This window comes from Hetaerina americana, unplaced genomic scaffold (genome assembly GCF_022747635.1).
Source record: "Hetaerina americana unplaced genomic scaffold, ioHetAmer1.1.p SCAF_3, whole genome shotgun sequence".
NCBI classification, from domain to species: domain Eukaryota; kingdom Metazoa; phylum Arthropoda; class Insecta; order Odonata; family Calopterygidae; genus Hetaerina; species Hetaerina americana.
In genome coordinates, this window is record NW_027286874.1 from 71,418,261 (window position 1) to 71,438,088 (window position 19,828).

At 43.6% G+C, this 19,828-nt stretch overlaps 1 protein-coding gene across 1 annotated transcript in view; it reads left to right on the forward strand.

The window, feature by feature from the left end:
• The window catches only part of Pura (Puratrophin-1-like), a 1,144,475-nt gene that overhangs the window by 976,097 nt on the left and 148,550 nt on the right, over positions 1-19,828 (forward strand). Inside the window, exon 11 of the mRNA XM_071587878.1 lies at positions 1,514-1,652. Within this exon, the coding sequence (XP_071443979.1) occupies positions 1,514-1,652 (139 nt within the window). The remainder of the gene's footprint in view (positions 1-1,513; positions 1,653-19,828) is intronic.

The following is a 19,828-nucleotide window of genomic DNA, read 5'->3' on the forward strand; positions in this document are numbered from 1 at the left end:
TCCTTGTCTCGATTTTATTTCCAAGCCATTGTCCAAAAATTCAATAGATTATTTAGGAAATAAATTTATTCTCTGGGTCTCAGAAAAATATACTATTGAATATAAATATGCACTCACTCATAATGATATATCACAAGTAAACAAGAAGTGTTCGTCAAAGCAATGATAAAGATATTTTGATCCTAGTTGTGTAATTCCTATCTCTCGCGTAGGCACTGCGTAGGCACCTGGAAGGCATCAAGTGTTATTTATGATCACACTCAGTACTTTCAGCAGCGGAAAGAACGAAATCAAATAGTCTTCAGTTGTTGAATTTAATAGTGATTTATGCATTGATTTTGGAAACCTTCTACTTTTAATTTTCGTTTTACTCGCTCATTAATGAACAAAAAAAATCACACCTTCCCATTTCAGTCTTTAGTTTTTATATCATATGTAGGGAGGTCGATTAAGTAAGAACAAAATAAAGTCATAGTTATAAGTTTTTGAAATGTTGGCCAACATTAATTTGAGAATTAACAAACAAGTAGTTTAAAGAGACCCCTCTTCAAAGAATGCCTAAGTCTGAAGTCCGATTAGCAATAGCCTAAAGGAGGTCGTGGCATAATTTTAGCAATTTAAATAATTTTTCATCGTTTTCCAAGTGGCTAAATAATTTTATATAAATATTTTTACTGTTATATAATTCTCTGAAAATGACACTTTTCACGCTGAAGATTTTGGAAGGAATCAAGGAAAAGCAAAGAGTAGAACAGAAAAGACTATGAGCTTAAGTAACACAGACGTTTTTCGCATTATGCATGTGCAATTTACAAAAAGGAAGGCGAGGGAGGAAATACCTGTTTGAGTAAATAATAGAAACACGTTTACGTGAATGGAACACCATGGAAGTTCCCATTATCTATAGGCCCACTCTCTTTTTCCCCTCTAGGCCATACAGTGTGCCTCGTCGCATAATGGACCACCTTACCCTCATGACGCCCATCCAATTCGCTTCCAACCCCACGCAACCCCTTCCACCCTCAGGAACAAGGATCACCCTGCCGGACAAGGTGGTTGAGGGAGAGGGGGAAGGAGAAAGAGCCAACCAGTCCCCTTCCATACTCTCTCCCCCAACACCCCCAAGTCACTCCGCCCCTCCCCCTATTCCGCCACCTCGCCAACCCGTCGATCCCCGGAACCACTCGCACTCCGGTTCACCCTACTACCTACCATTCTCACCCACCCCCCTCGCAACATCACTTTCAGCGAAACGCCTTCGTTTCTTTCCTCCGCGACACGCACACAATCACTCTCTCTCTCTCCCTTTCGCCGCTTCCTCGGTCTCTACCTCCATCCGGATGCCCTGTCCCGGCGCTTTCGGTGTCACGGATCCCAAGTTTGGTGTCGGGCCGAGTTTCCAATGGGCTCTTCTGCCCCTTGTCCGCGACGTTGCGAGTTTTTTCTTCGGCGGGCTCTCCTCACGCGAGGGTGACGGAAATCTTTCCCTCCTCTTTTCCATGGACTCGGAAAGGTGTGGCGTCGGACGGGCGAGGATGCTCTTCGCCGAGGTTTCCAGGGCCGCGAGGAGGCTGGAGCAGCTCGGAGAGAGGCGGAGGGAGAGGCTTCGGGCCCTCGCTCGCCTCCGGGCCCTGCAAGAAGAGACGGCACAGGTGAGTGCTCGGCCTCAGGTCGCATTTTTATTCTCCTTTATTCGTCTGTTCATTATAATCTGAAATAATGTCGAAGTCTCGTAATGTCGGGTCAGTGGCATCGGAGATGACTGTCGCCAGCAGAATTAGTGAGAACAATGGCTCTTAGCTTTCCGCAGCATTTATCAGCAGAATTTTTCGGGTCTTCGCCGCGTAAGTTGACTTAGTTGACAACGGTTTTGCTAGTTCTTGCAAAGGCCCTCCGATGTGAAGACACTGGTTGGAATACCGGCGAAACTGTTGTCGACAATGTCAAAGCACTCTGTGAAGACCCGAAAAATGGCGATATATAAACGGTGTTTTCTACATCTACATAATACCCCGCAAGCTGCCGCAAGGTCGTGTGGCAAAAATATAACAAAATCTCCCTAGACTTCCGTTTATAATAGTGATTAATTATTCCGATAGTTTTGCAGAGGTGATGTGTCACAGTCCAAAATTTGTATTCTATATTTCATGCCATAATATATGTTGATTTTTTGAGAGTTTATGGCATAGATGTGAATCTGAATGAGTTTGTCAAGCTCAGGTCATAGAAATCAATAATATTATGCCAGCCAGACTTGTGTAAATTTATGAGTAATAAGTGCAAGCAATATTATTCGTCCCATTGGTATCTATTGTAGAACTAATAGTTGCGTACACGTTATATGGAATATTTTTTCTAAGAACTACATCTTTAACCTTATTTCTATTCGTATTTACATGTGAGCCAGAGGGGTTAAAGGGTTCCTCAAAAAAGTGTACATATTTGCGATGAGGGATATCGATAGTCGGATGTTCGGATCGTCACCCGCAACTCCATTTATGGGTTCGCTATGATATTTGCCCGATCGATGGGTCCGCCCCATTTCATTTCTATTACTCTGTGTAGTTCCTTTGCGACCGATACTCTGGAAATCCTTTTAAACTACGACAGGGGGAAGGATCGCGTGAGTGTCCCGGCAGATGGCGTGATTCGTCGGTTCGTCGTTGAGCCACTCCCCCGTTATAAATACATTTCGGTCAGTAGTGCAGTGCGCCGCGGGGATATAGCAACTCTTTATCGACCCCAAGGTATTCGCCAAACTGTCCGCACAAGAGAACGCAGAATTAAAAAGTTCTTCCTGGATTCCCTCGGTGACATTTGTGCTTTATTGTGTAATAGTGATGATGTCTCTAGTGTTCACGGCTGTAAAGGCCGTATACGACGACTTGCTTCTGCCGGGGATTGCTTACTGCGGGGAAATGCCTGTAAGTCTTTAGAAGTAATTCCGTCGAAAGTATTCACATCGCCACAGGGCGATATTACTACATATATAAGTATATTAAATATTACTTATTCACTAGTTGCGTTTAGCGGTACAATATCTCACGACGTTTGCTTAAAGTGTAAATTTTTACCTTTGAATTGTGCTTGTTATTTTTTCTTACATATACTATTGAGATCCTACGTAAAATAAAATAAGAAAATTTTTGTGCAATTTTATTTCTTGTATGTGGTGAATTTTTCATCACGGATTCTCAGTCAATATATTTCGTGTGGCGTTATTATTTCTAATTTCAAACTGCACCAGCCTATAGAAAACTGCATACGTATTTGTAGTTTGTGTACTTGTCTCTCCCCCTGAATTGGCGGCTTGAAAGATAAAATGTATACACTGCATGTTACCCTGCAAACAAGTCTTCATCTTTAATGAACTCGAGGTTTGCCCATACTTTCCCAATGAACCTTGTCACGAATTTAAATGTAATTGTATCATTGCGAAGTTGTTAAATACTAGTATACTGAATTCATCTCATTCTATAAGACACATATCTTCAGATACAACTCAATTCTCCTTAACACTTTCACGGAGCATGCTAACGAGGCATTTTCATACGATCTCGTATTTGAAATAAAGCATTCAAGAGCCGTCATTTACAATTGCATATGCCATACGCAAGTTTTCAAGGATACCGTTTTCCGAGAAAATTCTCCCATTAGGTTCAGGCATGGAGTGGGACGCTGATGAGTATTCCCAGTGAGGCCTTAACCTCCAGCCCCCTTAACCCCCCACGCTGCCCGGTGCTCTTCCACCTCTTCAGCTAGCTAATCGCTTGCCCGAGAGGCGCGCTCGTCGTGTGGACAACTATACAGTGCCCTCCGCAGGGAGTGGACCCATCACATCCGAGATCGCTATCGTTACAGTGGGAAGGAGTTCCCTCTCCCTCCCTCCTTTAGCCGGACGACGTCGTGGAGAGAGAGCGGTAAGGAGTCCGGGCGACCACGGCGGGGGGTGTTGACGGACTCCTGGGATGTTCCTCCCTCACTACCGTTTCTCAATCCAGCCCCTCCTTCCTCCGACGCCTCCCCTATTTCTCGGGCACCGTTTCCACTTTACCCGGAGGGTCCCCTACTGCTGCGCTTAGCTGCGATTCGCTTTCCCTTTCCCCCGTTTCGGCCTAAACTGTCCTACACCCGACCGACGTCAGGAAGACCATTTGCACGCCATAAACTTGGAGTGGGATTCCCAGCAGCATTGTCGCTAATGATCCGTGAAGCGGGTGCCCTCTTGTACATGTAGGTGTAGGTCGTATTTCACAATTACATTTTCAACGGTTAGTAGGATGATGCTCTGAAAAACTACTGCGTTGCGTTGTTATGGAAGAATGAACTGGTAGTTACCTTTTACGTGTGGCTTAGGGCACTATTCTGGTGCGTGTGGCTTAGGGTGGGTGGTATTCTGGGTGAATACCTACAAGTAGCGTTTATTACTCGTCCTACAATTAGGTCGCCACCCGTAAAACAGAATGAACCCACATGCAAAACGAAAAAATTCATGCCGTTTCACACCCGCAGATGCGTATACATTCATGCAAAAACCATTTTAACTGATGCACTTGCGCAGGGGGTGTAAGCAATATATACATACACTACTAGAAACTAATACGTACCAACCTTATGTCTAAACAGCGTTTAATTTTGTCCCTACTTGTTAATCGAATGTCTTTGCCATTTCTAGAATGACTTTGATGACTTACTATTATGATTCCTGATTGTCCGGGGAAAGAACAAATACTTGTATATATCTATACTTGAGTCTATCTCCCGTATCTTTGTGGTCTGATCTAACCAAATAGTGTGGGTCCATACTAGAATTAATTGAAGGCTTAAGTCGGAGTTTGTTTTTATTTTGACTCCCGACTCGACTATTTTCTTCTTGTTCTTAAAAGTTAACGTTCAGTATCTACGGGGATCGGAATGGTACGTTGGCTAACGTCCAGGCTTCCCACCGAGAGGGCCCGTGTTCAAATACTGTAGACAAATGTTTTTCAGTGGTGTCCCGATCCCTATTTTAGGTGCTTTGTCGAGAGCACTTTGAGTGAGTATGATGTCCGTCAGATGGGACCTTAACCTGCAGACCCCTTGGCGCCTTTCGACAAGGGTAGGCTAATGCCGACGCTGGGTTTCTCTCCACCCTTCACCCTTTCCTGTCCATCCATAATGGCGCAAATGACCTTAGCTGTCGGTCAGCTACCATAAAAACTGCTACTTCAGTATTTACTTAGAGAGGAAATTAAATATGAGACGAGCTGCCTGCTAACAACTAAATTTATCAGTTAACCAGTGATAATAATTCCTGCTACCTGCAACGTTGGGTCGAATTCCCTTCCTTTTACTGTCTCTTTGGGGGGTTGAGTGTTTTGTGGTGCATTTTCATGTGGTAGTGATGTTTCACATTCTTGCTTGTTGTGTCCTGGCTTGCGTGTTTTAGGATGGCTTTGGTGCTGTATCCTGGGGTGCAGTTTTTTGTTGTTTTGCGGTGTATGTGTTTGCATGAGTATTGGATGGAGGGAGTTTTGCATGAGTGTGTGCGCTGCTGGGGTGTAATTTTCCGTGTTGTTTTTTGCATGTGGTATTTTTCGTTTTTACGGTTGGTGACCTAACACCCCCCGCCACACGCCCTTGCGGCGGCTTGCGGGGTATTATGTAGATGTAGATGTAGAATAATCACCTACCACAAGGGTAGGGGTTTATTTAGCAGATATTTAAGCTCAAGATAATTTGTTTGCCCGTTCAATTGATTGGTTCCATCAAAACAAGTTATTGTGGAATAAATGCCAGTTTTCCGAAAATTGGGAGACATTAAATAAAAACTTATAAAATGTATTCTGGTTGGTTGTCGAGGTGTAATAGAACGTGAATTCTCTTGTGCTGTGCCCCAATCTGTGTGCCTTAAATATTAATTATGGCATAAGGATTTATTCTACCTTTAGGTATATCATGCTCACTCAGTTTCATTTTCTATTTCTGATCGTAGTAAGTGTATACATAAACTAAGTAACCATATCTACAGCTACATAAATACCCCTCGATTCACCAAAAAAGTGTGGCAGGGGGTGCAACCACCAGGTGGGAAGGGTAAGAGATAAGACAAGAGGAAGGGAAAATATATTCAGTAAAAAACCTCAACGTCCAAATTTGTGTACATGCCGGAGGAAGACTCGATTCAAAACATGTGCTAATTTTACCCAATAAATTATTTCTTGATAATGGGAAAAAAGGGAATCATAATGAACCACAACCACTTATACAACTGGCCTCCAGCAAAACAATCGAGCAAACGAGGAAAATTTTATTTTTTCAGAAACATGCGACTTATGATATCCGCCCCTAAAGTCACATGTAGGGACGTTCTGTTTTCCGGGTGGTGACCTAGCACCCCCGCCACACACCCTTTAAGTATTTTGCGGGGTATTATATTGACGTAGAGAACGTGACACAGCGCTGTTGGCAGCGGACGGCGTGAAGGAAAGCATATAGTATACCATACAAGTGCATAGCCAGATCCTTCACATATGCAGGCATAGGCCGGAGATAGTTACTTCACGCTCTTACTACTTTGGTGCTACACTAAATAGAATCTTTTAAGGGGTTAACATATGCGGGAATATGAAAAAGAATATATGCGGGCCAGTCTCAAATAAGCCAGGCCTCGTTGGATGGGTTGAGGGGAAAAATAGAAGAAAAAATTATAATGTGGCTCTCAACTCCTGGTATCGTCTCGAGAATTCTGCTATCCCTGAATGCGTATTTCCTTGCCGCACAACGCATTAATACCTCGAGGGGCCACAGTGCAAGAAAGGAATGCAGGTGTATTACTGAGTCCGAACGTAAACGCCGGGTTCAGAGGGGAAGTGTGGAATATTTCGACTGATCACCAGATAAAGGGCCTCTAAGTCTACTTTCTAATCCCTTTCATATTCGCCGATTGATTCGGTTCACTACAAAAGGTAATCGTGAGGAGGAATCTTTCCCTTCGCCCTCGAGAGGCGGCGTCTTCCCCTTTTACTGCCGCCGGTGCGGCCAAGGATTTTTATCCAATTCTTATGGATACGATCACGTCCACGAGAGACAGTCGGCATTTTCCCATTGTTTTCCGTCCCTTTTAAAAAGTTCCGCTTCTCTCTCAATGCGCGACACGGCGTACGCTCCAATTCGACAGATTCGGCGCTCCTATTCCCGCCACTCCTGGATGCCGCCGAATGCATATGCACTTAACAGGGGGCGCCGACGCGTTTCACAGGTGCCGGCTCGGGCGTCACCCGACCTGGCAATGCCACTGGCGTAATGCAGGCCGCCAATACGAATGTACTCTCAGTTTTCCATGGCCTAACTTCTTCCCAGCGTTTTTGAAGGGTTTAGTGCAAGATTGAAAGATTGCATGCGTCACTCAAACAATATGCACATACGAATCGGTCAAGTTACACACAGACACAGCGGGAAATTTTGTTCAACAACACATGCACAACAGTAAACCGCGAATAGAGAATGCGATCCTGTGTCGACCAAAGAAAAATAACGTTTTGCAAATGTAAGTTCTACGGTTTATCCATTTAATTTGTTTTATATATCTCAGCTAAATAGTGTAGTGGGGTAAGGGATTCATTTTTTATTTCATCGCAAGAGACCTTCAGCCGATGTGTCTCTTCCAGTCTCGTTCTAATCTAATTCTCGTTCTACGGTGCTACTTTTTCTCATAACATCGCGTGACAAACCTTATCTATTTGGGTGAACATCATCTATTTGCAGATTTTTTTACTTTGCGGTTTTTTCATGATTGTGAAATGCGCGGTAAAAGAATGAGTATTCAAATATTGCAATGTGGGAGAGAGGTTTCGTGTTTTATCTGGCCGGTCTAATCTGTCGATTTAGTTCTGGGCTTTGAAATTTCCCTCCGTGAGTAGTTAGCAGTGAACTCACGTTTCAACAAGTACACATCATCGTGTGCATAAGTCAATCTAATTATATTAAAATTTCAGGTCAGGTGTGCTCGGTGAACGGCTAAATTCGCCGATGAACCCTTTTCCTTCCCCGGCCGCCTCGGGCGGTCCTCCTCCGTCGTGTTTTTCCATTGACGGTTGCCCACCCGACGACCCCCATCACCTCGATACGCCCTGTTTCCCGATATGTCATGGGAAGAGGCGCGCCATTCAGGAGCGCCTTTCCGCAGTTGCCTCCCGGGCCTCACCATACTCAAGCGTCTACAAGGCGTAATACTTAGTTTTAATTGTAGACCCATCCCGACGAGTGCCGGTGCTCTCGATTCACGATCTACTCATTCAAAGGATGCCCCGCATTCTACCGCGTGTGCGTCACAAATCTTGCGAAAAAAAATTGTGACTTGATTGGTGTGTAAAAATCACTAGATTGGTAATTACCAATCGAGAAGTTTAATAATTCAACATATGCAAATAATTTTTACATGGCGCTTATGCACTAAATGCATGTTCCGAGATGAACTGTAGGTAAGGGTTAAAATTAAATGAGTTAAATAAAATGAAGGCATTACGCTCGCATATTAGGTTACTCGGCGTGAAAAATGTTTTCAGTGCTTTCATAGGCAGTGTCACATCCCTTACCGTTAGTGGCAAAAATTACTTAAGAACCTATTAGTTCTACACTTAATCTTTCTTACCATACTTTTTCTCATACCGTACTCTCATACCGTAGTACGACAAGGCTAGTAATGCATTTTAAATATATTTACAAAAAATATTTCTTCCAACATATGCTAAAGATATTCCCTGTATTTAGACCTTAAATTCGTTCAAAATGTCAAAGGCATTCCTTAAAGGTTCTCTTATTTGCTTCATATTTTGCGGTTGTTTCGTTTGGTCTCCATTGATAAAGTATACCCTTCGTTATGCTACAATTAAAGCAAAGAATTTGAGGTCCATTGCAGCCCGCAATTTTTCTCTATTCAGTGTTAATCCCCTCATCTCATGATTGCTTTTCTATTTCAGGTCCTTTTCAATTTGTTCATGTACTTGTGCTTTGATCTTATTCGCGGGATCTTTTCCTCGATGACCTTTTTAACTGATCCTTTACTGCCACAAGATCTGTCAAATCCACCCAATTCTTCTTTGCCGAAGAGTTCATCCACATCTACACAAATACCCCCGTGATCCACCGAAAAGGTGTGTGGCAGGGAGTGCCAGGAGGGAAGGGTAAGGGATAAGGGAGAGGAAGGGTGTTTAAAGGGTCAGGAAAAGGGAATAATCATCCTCAAAGTCCCACAAAAGATGAATGGTGGTACAAACCCATATACATGTCAGCGGAAAACATTGAACAAGTGTCAATTTTACTCACTATAGAAATTCTCTCCAAATATTCCTTTCCTCTTCTGCTCTTTTATATATTTTCTCGCTTAGTCCAATAAATCTTCAGTATTCTCCTCCAGCGACCTGTTTCAGACGCTTCTATTTTTCACCTTTCTAATTTTCCAATGATAACTGTCTCTGATATGTGGAGTAATGTTTAATGTGAATATTTCTTGCCTCGTACCGAATCATCCCCCGCCATGTAACATAGAGAGGGCTGGTACAATTTAGATTGATATTTGTTATTTTATTTGGAGATTTTTTCTTCCCTTAACCTGTTATGAATAAAAGATTTCGAAAGAGTGAGGATATAATTGTACTCAGTGCCTTATATCTCCAGCGTCGCATACTTATATTCTCACCCGTTATGTAAATGCTCCCTTATAGCTTAAGTCTCGAAATTTTACGCTTGGAATGTTCCCTTCCGCCTCTTTGGCTTTGGCATCGATTTTTCTTACGAAGGTTTCACTGTTCATTTTTAGCATTACCCTTGTTCCGTTCCCCTCAATGTTTGTTCGCACACTGTCAAGTTATAACCAATTACCTCGAATGGCCCCGCCGAGTGCCCATACTGCAGCCTCGATGAACAAACCCTCAATACGGGACGGATAGTGGAGTCGCGATTACCCGTTACTAACCGGGTCGGGCAACAGGAGAATTTTGACTGTCATGAGTGGAGAGATTGGTAACACCAATGTTCTTCATTATCCAGTAACTTCGCTCATCTTTTTAAGTAATATCCATCGGCAGATAACTCCTACTTTTTCAATATATTGATTCGATTATTGATTCGCTCCTTGGAATTTCGCTAGCCGACATTTCACTCTTATTATTCCTTTTTTAGGAACTTGAAGAGGTGGACGCCAAGAAAATTACGTTGGCGGGGCTATTCTGCGTTAGGCAGCTTTCGTTTCCTTTGTACTTCAGTTATCATTTAATTCTACAGCATTCCAGATGATGCCTTGTTTCGGGATGTGTTATCATTCGGTTGAGATTTCGAACTCGGGCCCGGTTCGTGGAAAGTCAGTATCTTCTTATCCACCGCCCTGATGAGGTGTAGAGGCGGGGCGAGATGGGAGAGGGAGAAACCCTCGCCACGTCGTCTTCTCCTGAGACCTGATTCCCACGACCACCGCTCCGCGGCGTTGGTACGCAAGGGACCGACCGGACGAGGTCCTTCGTGATGAGGGAGAATCTGTTCGGACGGGAGGGGTCGGTAGAGGGATAGGATGGGGAAGGGGCGAGGGAAATGAGCTTTAGTGAAAGGGAGATGGAGACATTGTTGGGCGAAGCAGCGGATTGATTGGTCATTCGTTGGAGGAAGTGGTGCCGCGGCAATGAGAACAGCCTGTATTCGTGTTTCTCGAGCGCGCCTCGCGGCACATTCCGTCGCGATGCACCACCGAGGAGCCCGTTAGCATATTCATTCGTATTCACGAATTTTCTTTGGCCTAACGGTGAACCGAAACCATTTCATTCGTCTTTGAAATGATTTTAAAATCGTAGCAAAAAGTATTTTGAAGACTCAATAAATCAGTTAGCGCCATATACGTGTCTGGATGCTTTAATTCCAATAAGTCGCACGTGTGCTGGATCGAGACATCGATCCAGGACGTGCATGCCCTTTCATTATTTCCCACTCGCAAGCAGCATATTGTATTTTTAAGCATGCAGGTGAGATTTCTTGTAATCAATTTGACCTATTCCCATTCATATTTTACATTATAAATACCTTCGCCATTGTAAGCCTCTTAACTTTAAAGTTAAGCCGGTTTCATTATAATCTTTACGGAAATTGGAATTTCACGTTAGTTGCTATAGTTGTCTGAGATTTTCTTGTAGCTGTTATTCTTGTTTTGTTAATGGGAGTATCCATCTGAATATATCTCCAAGAGTTTCCTTTTTTATTGGCAATTGATCACTAAGCGCACGTTAACAATTTCTCACCATGGCATGTAACCATCTTCATTCCTACAATGGAAAGGGATACTAAACTATTTGCTAATTGTTTCCGTAAAAGAAAAGTATTGTGTTTCTTTGAGGTTTCTTTATTAAAATTGAAAACAATTGAAAGCTAGTGGCATGTTGAAGGCCGTAATAGAAGGGATAATAATGTTGGACAAGCAGGCTAGGGGGAGTAGGCTTTCTAGCGAGCATGAGGGCAGTTAGAAGTTATAAAGACGTAGAAAGTACTAATGTAGGGCAAAAAATGGATGCTCTCGTGATGCGCAGTCGTTAGGGACCTTCTAAAACCTACGTTTAAAAAGGTAAAATACAAAATAAAATATATGACATCCCCTTCTAGGGTGAAATTAAAAGAACATAAATGCATGGGAGGATCATTAGTGAACAGCTGAATAAATGAAAGCGCTGGACTTAACAGGCAGGAAAATCAGAAAACTGTCACCCATGATTAAAATTTAAAGGATTCTCACTCCGAGAGAAGCCTTTGAATTCCGCCCATCATATTCCCCTCGCTTCTGCGAGCAGGTGAAAATGGATCGGTTTCAAGACTTGGTTGGGAGAAATAAGCTTCAAATATAGGCTCAGTCTCCCGTAATTGTGTGAACATTAAAATGGTTGCGAGAGGAAATATGGGCAAATGACCGTATTTTTACCAAACTCCACTTTGCCAAAAAAGATTTTTCTCTTCAATCTACCGAAGGGATTCCGTATTTGGTTCGTATTTGACCTTTCAATACGCATGGGTCAGAGCACTCATCATACAGTCACAGTCAGGTCAGGAGTCACTTAGCTCCTCGATTCCAGGGAAAGTATAACAACTACTCAACACGGAGTGTGATTGGTGGGATGAGCGAACGAGGAGTTCGCGAAATCCTTCACCTCCATTTTGGGCCACCCAGTTTAGACGAGTTCGGTTGAGGGCGGAGGGGAGAGAGAGAGGAGTCTCCAAGGAGCGAGATGAGGAAAAGGCATCCATCTGGACAAATTACCCGGGCCAGAAGGGAGGGACGTAGAAATGAAGAAATAAAAACAATCGAGGCTGGAGGAAGTGGTAGAACCTCCCATTCCCCGCTTGGGGTGGCAGGTAGGAAAATGATATCCCGAGCAATGATCAGGTTTCCTCGACCGAGCCTCAGTGAAATCCGCAAGTTACAGCGCGTGTGAGTGGGGTGAGTTCGATAAACACCCGGAAAATCATCGCCCCTCCCCAGCCCTCGCTCTCATCCCCGTACGCTACCTAACAACTCCCACCCCATTCGACCCCGAGGGGGTGATTCCGTCCGAAATGGCGCGAAGGGGCGAGGACCGGCAGTATTTGTAATGGGCGATGATAGCAGCGTGTGCGTTCGTTTGTTTGTGCGCGGCGGCAGCTGGAGGGGCCAGGGAAGGGCAAAAGTGTGTTTGTGCAAAGGAAACTGCGGCGATCAGAGGGAACGAAAATTTCAGGGCTGCCCTCCAGTTATATTTTCCGATTCTTGGTCTCCCTTCCTTCTTTTCCCGCCAACCCACCTTTCCCGCATGTTCCTCATGGAGGTATATATTTGGAGCTCTTCCCTGCACGCAAGCGTGCAGGGAAGAGCTCCAAATGGTATACGGTAGGCTTTCCTCGTCTTCACACTCTTCTCTTCAGTTGTTCGCATCCGTTTACCATTCGTTTTCTCTTAATCATTTTTACGAAGGTCCCGAGTGATTGTATACTGATGTTGAATTTTTTTCATTCCGTAGGGGTCAAAAGTCTCGAACTAGATTGGTATCAAGGCTAAATGTAGAGATATATTGACATGGAAATTTAAATGACATAGATTAGTTGTTTTGAATTTCCATCTTTTATTGTTTCACTTATCTTGCCACGGAGGAGAAAAAATTGATTGGGAATATCGCAATGCGTTGAGCTTGAAACCTGGGTTGTAAACGTGCCAACACTCAGATTTTTTCTTACCTCTTGAATCATAGACCACGGCACGGCCGCGTTGTTTTGGTTCTTCCTATTTATAAATCCGTTGGAAATTATAGTGTTTCGATTGGGGTTTTTAAAGAAATAATTAACCAATTAAACACTAAGAAATTTCAATTGCGTTATCAGAGGACATTGCCATTTCTTATTATTTCTGTTACAGATTTGATTTTTTTATAATTCTGTTTCTCTCGTGAAGAATTTATCCTTGTAGTTTTCACCTGAAGTTTGCAGCGAATGACAGTTAACATGTCAATTTAATTTTCCCATTCCTAACTCTATAGTTTTGTTCAGCTAATATGTTTGCGTGCACAATCGTTTGCGAAAGTATGTGGAAAACCTCGGAACACTCCGCAATTTTTATGTAGGAAGGAATTAACGTCCGGCAGGCAGTATTTATCAGCAGAAGTGTGTCCACGAGGTGGGACTATTAATATTTGCGCAAATGGAATGACGGTTGTAATTATGGGGATTTGTGATTGCGCGCGGAGGAAAAGTGACAGTGCACGCCTTCTGCGCGGCAAATGACCACGAAAGCGGTTATTAATGCCGCGTTTAAATTGTTTTCAAACGACGAGGAAGAGAAAATAGAGAAAATGGCATGGCGAGCTTCGAAGACCGGACGGATGAAAAGCCGCGGATGCGCGGGGAGGGGAAGGACGGGACATGGCAAAGTTTTTGTGGCCGCTCTCCGGGGGTATTCGCCGAGGGGAAGGATAGATGAGCACTTTCATCAAGCGGGCGACCGTTGCGAATAGCGAACGTCCTTTAACAGAAGTCCGCACGAGACGGGTTCCGTCCATCCCCGTAACTTCCCTCGGCTGGCCAATCCTCGATCCCGGCCGGGATGAGAATGTCCTGGACCGAGGGGGGAACAACATAAGATTGATGGCGCTATATCGCGCGCCGTGTCCTTTGCTTCTTAGGCGCAATACGGTTCGAAAGTCCCGTAGTACCTTATAGCCGCGTCTCTTGAGAGCCAGGAGGTCGGGTTTGAGCCCACCCCCACTCATCCTGCCTCCCGCGCCTGCACTCGCTACCTCTCTCCAGTGGAGACTTCAACGCCCGGCTCTCCTTGGTGTTGAAGTCGACTCGCCGCGATGAATGTTGTCGTGACTGCATATTCCCCCCTCCTCGAGAGACTTCCTCTCTCGAAAGAACGCCTCTGATCTCCGCCCCGAGATCCCTCCCGCGTTTCAACCGGCCGCATCTTCGTCCAGGCGGCGGCCAGTGGTCACTTCCTCTCGATCGGGCTGAGTGAGCGGTCGAGGTGAAGTTCAAGCTTTCTCCCGGCCGACCTCACGTTGACTCTCGACCGAAAAACGTGCGGATGAAGAAGGGGGTATGTTTAAGACTCTCTTCATGCGTTTCTGCTTGATAAAAAGAGTGTCTTGCACTCGGGAAGGTTGTCATTTCATCCTGGTTCGTGCTTGCGCCGAATTATGCTTTTCGGTTGGAAGCATCATCCTTGCATCAGTCGTTGCCCTCCCATTGCGCCATCCTTGGGAAAATCTTGAAAGTAGTGATATTAAATCGATGATTATTCTTCAATTTTAATGCCATATTTCCCCGTTTTTAATCCTCGTCTCTTCGGTTGGAAACCCAAACAATTACATTAGTAAACACGGGTAATGAATTGAGGAAGTGACGGCATTTGGAAGTCCAATGGCAATGTTGAAGGGTGATGGTTTTTTTTAAAGAATTTTCAATCCGATTCGCAGCTCAAATTAGCATGTGAAATCATGTATAGGCATGCAGTTCCAAGAGAAAGTTTTAAATATAAATTATATTAATGTATAAACTTGGTGAATTAATCAATAGAATAATTAATCAATTAGAATAATGTTAGCATCTCTCAAGTTGCTACTTGAGGAGTTTTGTTTCTTTTAGGCTAATAAGTTTAATTTATGAATGTATAAATGGCTTATTCCTTAGCAACCACCAATTTCAATTTTATTGTCATTTGAATTACTTAGCTATCATACTTACATCTATGGGCATACACATTGGCAACTGTTATATCTATGTATAAAATTGTTAAAATATTTTCCCTGGTTAGCACCCGGAATTACAAACCACTCTAAACCCAGAGGAGGTGCCCTTCTTGAAGAGACATTTAATACGAACTATTCTTGCGGAAACCCAATATCTATGATCACTCCTGAGATATTTCTCGAAGTGACGATTTTTCCTATTGAAATGGATGATCATTTCTGTACAGTCTTTATTTCCTCTCATTCAATCCTGCGTCTATTTAAAAAATGGCGAATATATTCTCTCCATAAAGCTCAACTTTACCAATATCATTTCATTGTTTTCCTTGTTTGCGAATTATTGTGATGTCCTTTGCTCGGAAGTATGTTTTCTCGGAAATAAAGGCGGAGTTATTTCCATTAAAAGTTTTACGAACTGTGGCCCGAAGATTTCGTCCAAAGGACTTATTTTGGCTTTCAATTATTGTAGACCGGCTGGCTTACTTATCTCACTGAATTATCAATAAATATTTCGCTTCCTTCTTAATACCGAAGACGGATTATGGTGCTTAATCACTTTTTTGGCAGCGTGAAGCCGTTACACCGAACACATGGGAAGGTGATATTTAGCAGTGGAGATACAGGTTTTAAAATACCACCAAATGCCGGCCCCGGTGGCGGCGGGGTAACGTCCTCGTCTGCCATTCCAAGGGTCGCGGGTTCGATTCCCGCCTGGGTGAGTTTCGCTCCATCTAGGGCTTGGGTGTTTGTAAATGTGACCATTGTTATCGTTGTTAATAGTTCGATGTAAAGGCCAAAATGTGCCGTTTTCGGACTTATACTGAATAAATAAAATAAAAATAAAATAAAAAATCTCTAGTGCAAGAAAGAAAACGGAAAAAAGGTTTTATCTAAAGTGTTAAAAGAGTGTTTATCGAAAAACATATCTCTTCTTTTCCTCCTCCGGGTACAAGCGAGGTGGAGAAAGCCATTCAAGGTTGGTGCCTTGCGGTGAATCCAAACCGGACTCCTTTGAGGGCCGTTCATGGGATAACATTGTTCCACCTTATTTCCCATCCGAAGGAAGGAACAACCTTTGCGATACGTCGCCGAAAAGTTACATGGAAGATCCGCGGTACCCTATCGTTTTGGGGCCGTGAAGCCCTCTTACAAAATTCGCCACGGGGCTATCGGATGTCCACATTACTTATGTATTCACGCTATAAGCATATACGAACACTCACGACTGAGGCCGAGTCGAGATAAGAAAGAAAGTCTATGGATTTTCCCGCGCTAAGTGTGCACTCCCCTTGAGAAGGCCGGCCTCGAGCTTTGAGAACCACCGTGAGGGTAATGAAAGCGTTGTCTCACGTTGTTTACCTAGGTCATTTTGTTTCTCGAGTTGCATATCCCAGGAGGGCCGCTTGGTCTTTCATTATTAGAATTTTTTATGAGGGCGCGGAAGGCACGAGTGATGGGTTTCTGGGTTATGAAGATGAAGGAAGGAGGCTTCGAGAGTAGCCAATCACCGTTTTGGAGCATTAAAAAAATTATCATCACCTGCTTTATCTTGAGAACTCATAACGCAATCGGCCATTGTATGAATTTGACGTGGAGTCCTTTAGAATGGATAGTCATTAATCCACCTGGCTCGCTTTTTCCACTCGTTTGTTCGCCTTGACAAATGCTTCTCCTCCCTTGATGAATAGATAGAAATGATGGGTGTATCGCTACTTCGCATTTCACTGAATTGATGGCGGTGTTTACTTTCTTGGGGCCTTTTGTGAAGGTTCTGAAGGTTTTATGAAGATAATTTGTTTCGAAGCATTTTCAAATGGGGCGTGATATGATACATTTTTGCTGGCCTATAGTAAAACTTCACTTTGCTCTTCGGAGAAGGTCAGTGTTTTGCATTCTTTACCCTTTCTCATTCACTGGGGAAAAATCGGCATTACGTTTAATTTTTTTAAACTCGATGTTCTATGAGGAAAACAGAATTTCTGTTGTGAGTTTCAAGGCAAACATTTTCAATTACATTCATTGATCTGTACCTTCTATCATATCGCTCCTGTAAGGGCAGAAGGAAGGCGCAAACACTGTCAAGAGTTGGACTCAGAAATTTCAAATTGAGAAAAAGTCTTGTTTGAACTTAAAATTGTTTGAAAATAATTTTTAAAACTGTGGCAGGATTAAATAACTTCATCTTCTGCAAGTTTGATATGATTGATTTATTGCCCGAAAAAATAACGTTATCTATCTAATACCACCCCTTTGTCCCATGATGCACTTGTAACGTGAAAAAAGTAGCAAGTGCCAAGTTTCAATAGTGGAACTATGTTCCAAATGAAATACATAGCGACAGAAATTTTATTCCGACGGACGATTCAACATGAGTCAAAATATAGGAAGTCAATCGTATTGATGACCGTACCTAAATATTTTCAGCTCCTGCCAAAACAACGATTAGTTATATGTTTACGAAGCCATCTTCCATTCCCGAAGCAAAATGGTACCAAGCATAGCATGGACTTGCTTCTACCTAAAGCCTCCTTGTAAGCATAGCAATTTTTTTGTTTGCGAGTGAAAGCGTGAATTTGTAAGATATAATTATTCTGGGTAAACCAATCCTTGGGTCTCGGTGAGGTCAACCATTGTTTTGAAACCCCTTAGGGGATCCTTGTGAAGGGATGTCGATTGAAGAATTGGAAAATGTGTCGAATGGGTGATGGACGACATCTCAAGGACCCGATTCCTTTGGCCCCTTTAATGACACAGTGGATGCGGCCTCTTGTATGTCAGCGTCTTCCCGCGAGAAGACCCAATGGGACACGGCATCCCTCACCTTCGGACGTCGGCCCCCTATCCGGAGCGGAGAGAGTCGGCTGAGAGAAGGCCCTCGTTAATGCCCTCGAAGCAGCACGTACTCCGCCCACAGGGCAACATCTCTTCCTCACTGGGTCATCGCGGGAGGAGAAGTTGAGTCTCTTTCGGGTTTCGGCGATTATGAATTCCGGCCCCGTAAGCGTACCGGACGCGCCGTCGACTTCTCCGCGCTCCCACGTGTTGCTTCTCCCATTCTGCGCCGCGAAATCTCCTCGAGCGCTGAGATTTGTCACAGGAGGCTTGATTAAGACGGATCTGAAAAAATCTGACGCCTCATACCGAACAGCTCGTGTTAGCTGTTAAAATCACATTGCCCAAAGCTTCGGTTCAAACTGCTTGCGATGATAGTGTTTTTTCACAACCGATAGGGGTCAGACTACTAATCTTGATCGCAGACACACAGGAGATAATTGTTTACAATACGTGACCTACCTGATATTTGTTTATTATTCTCTATAAATTCTATTGTATTACACAAATGGCTCATCTCGCATGTATTCAACGCCATTTTTCTGAAGCTCGATTAATATGATTTCTCGCTTCATTCCTAAACTTTTTGCTGTAAGTAAAACGGATCGTGCACGCCTGGTGTGCTATCACACTTACCCACACACCGTAGTGGTGGATTTAAATTGTACTCTGCATATTTTTATGTATTAACTTACTTTATAGAATGAATCCTGTGAATGCTGAATCCCTATATTTATTACATCGAACGAAAAATAAAACGAGAATAATGGATTTAAGAGCCTTCTATCTCTAGTTATCGATACGTTCATGCGATTTGGTGGGTAACCACCTCGTTCGTTTTATCTTGTTTTTGTTACAAGCGAAGGAGAACATTACCTGGCGATTTATTATTTCATACTTGCCTCTGTTACTTCTGCATTCGATATAGCGACAGCGACATCAATATAACCACATTTAAAACGTTATACTTTTGACACTACTGCGAACGAAAATAATATTACGAAGGGTGAAAAAAGTTCAAATTTTCTACCCTGCGGTATTATTGCCTTGAAAATGAACGCAGTTTCAGTTTTCTCCTCCGACTTGTCTCTTCCTTCAATCGGTGACACAAGCATGCATTGCATACTCGTACGTGAAATGGTGGCTCCGTTTAAATTCATCTACACATTACTTTATCACAAAACCACCCACATATGCACGTCTCTGCTGGGTGGATACGGGTGCATCGCCCTGGGCCTCCCCGACACGTTGTGAACTGGCGGTCGTCACCTCGAATAAAGAAAAAAACACCTCATCTAGAAAGGAGCCTTGCTCCCATCCATTCCCGGCTTCCATGAAGGGGGATCGAGTCGACCCGGAACGGACATGGGAATGGTTGCCGGTCGGTTTTGTGCTTCCTATTTCTCATTCAAATTCCGCTTCTACTCAACGGGATGGGAAAAAGCTCCTCGAAAAAAGAAGACATGGAGGGAAATTTTGCGATATCCTTTTAAGGCAAGGAGTGTGACTCACCCTGGGACCATTTTAATACACAAGGCGTTTCTGGCCTTGGGATCGGCACGGGTGAAAGAAACGAGGCGTGATGCACTTTTTTACTTCCGATGTGGAGAAGTTGGCGACAATCCCTCAAGAGGCGGCTACGTAGGGCACGAACCAGGACAAGACCGGAAGAGCGGACAGGTTCTCGTGTCTCCGTGGACGGGAACGGGTCGTGCGAGTAAGCAAGGTGTTGATTCGATCCGAGAGCCTTTCTAAATAAATATAAA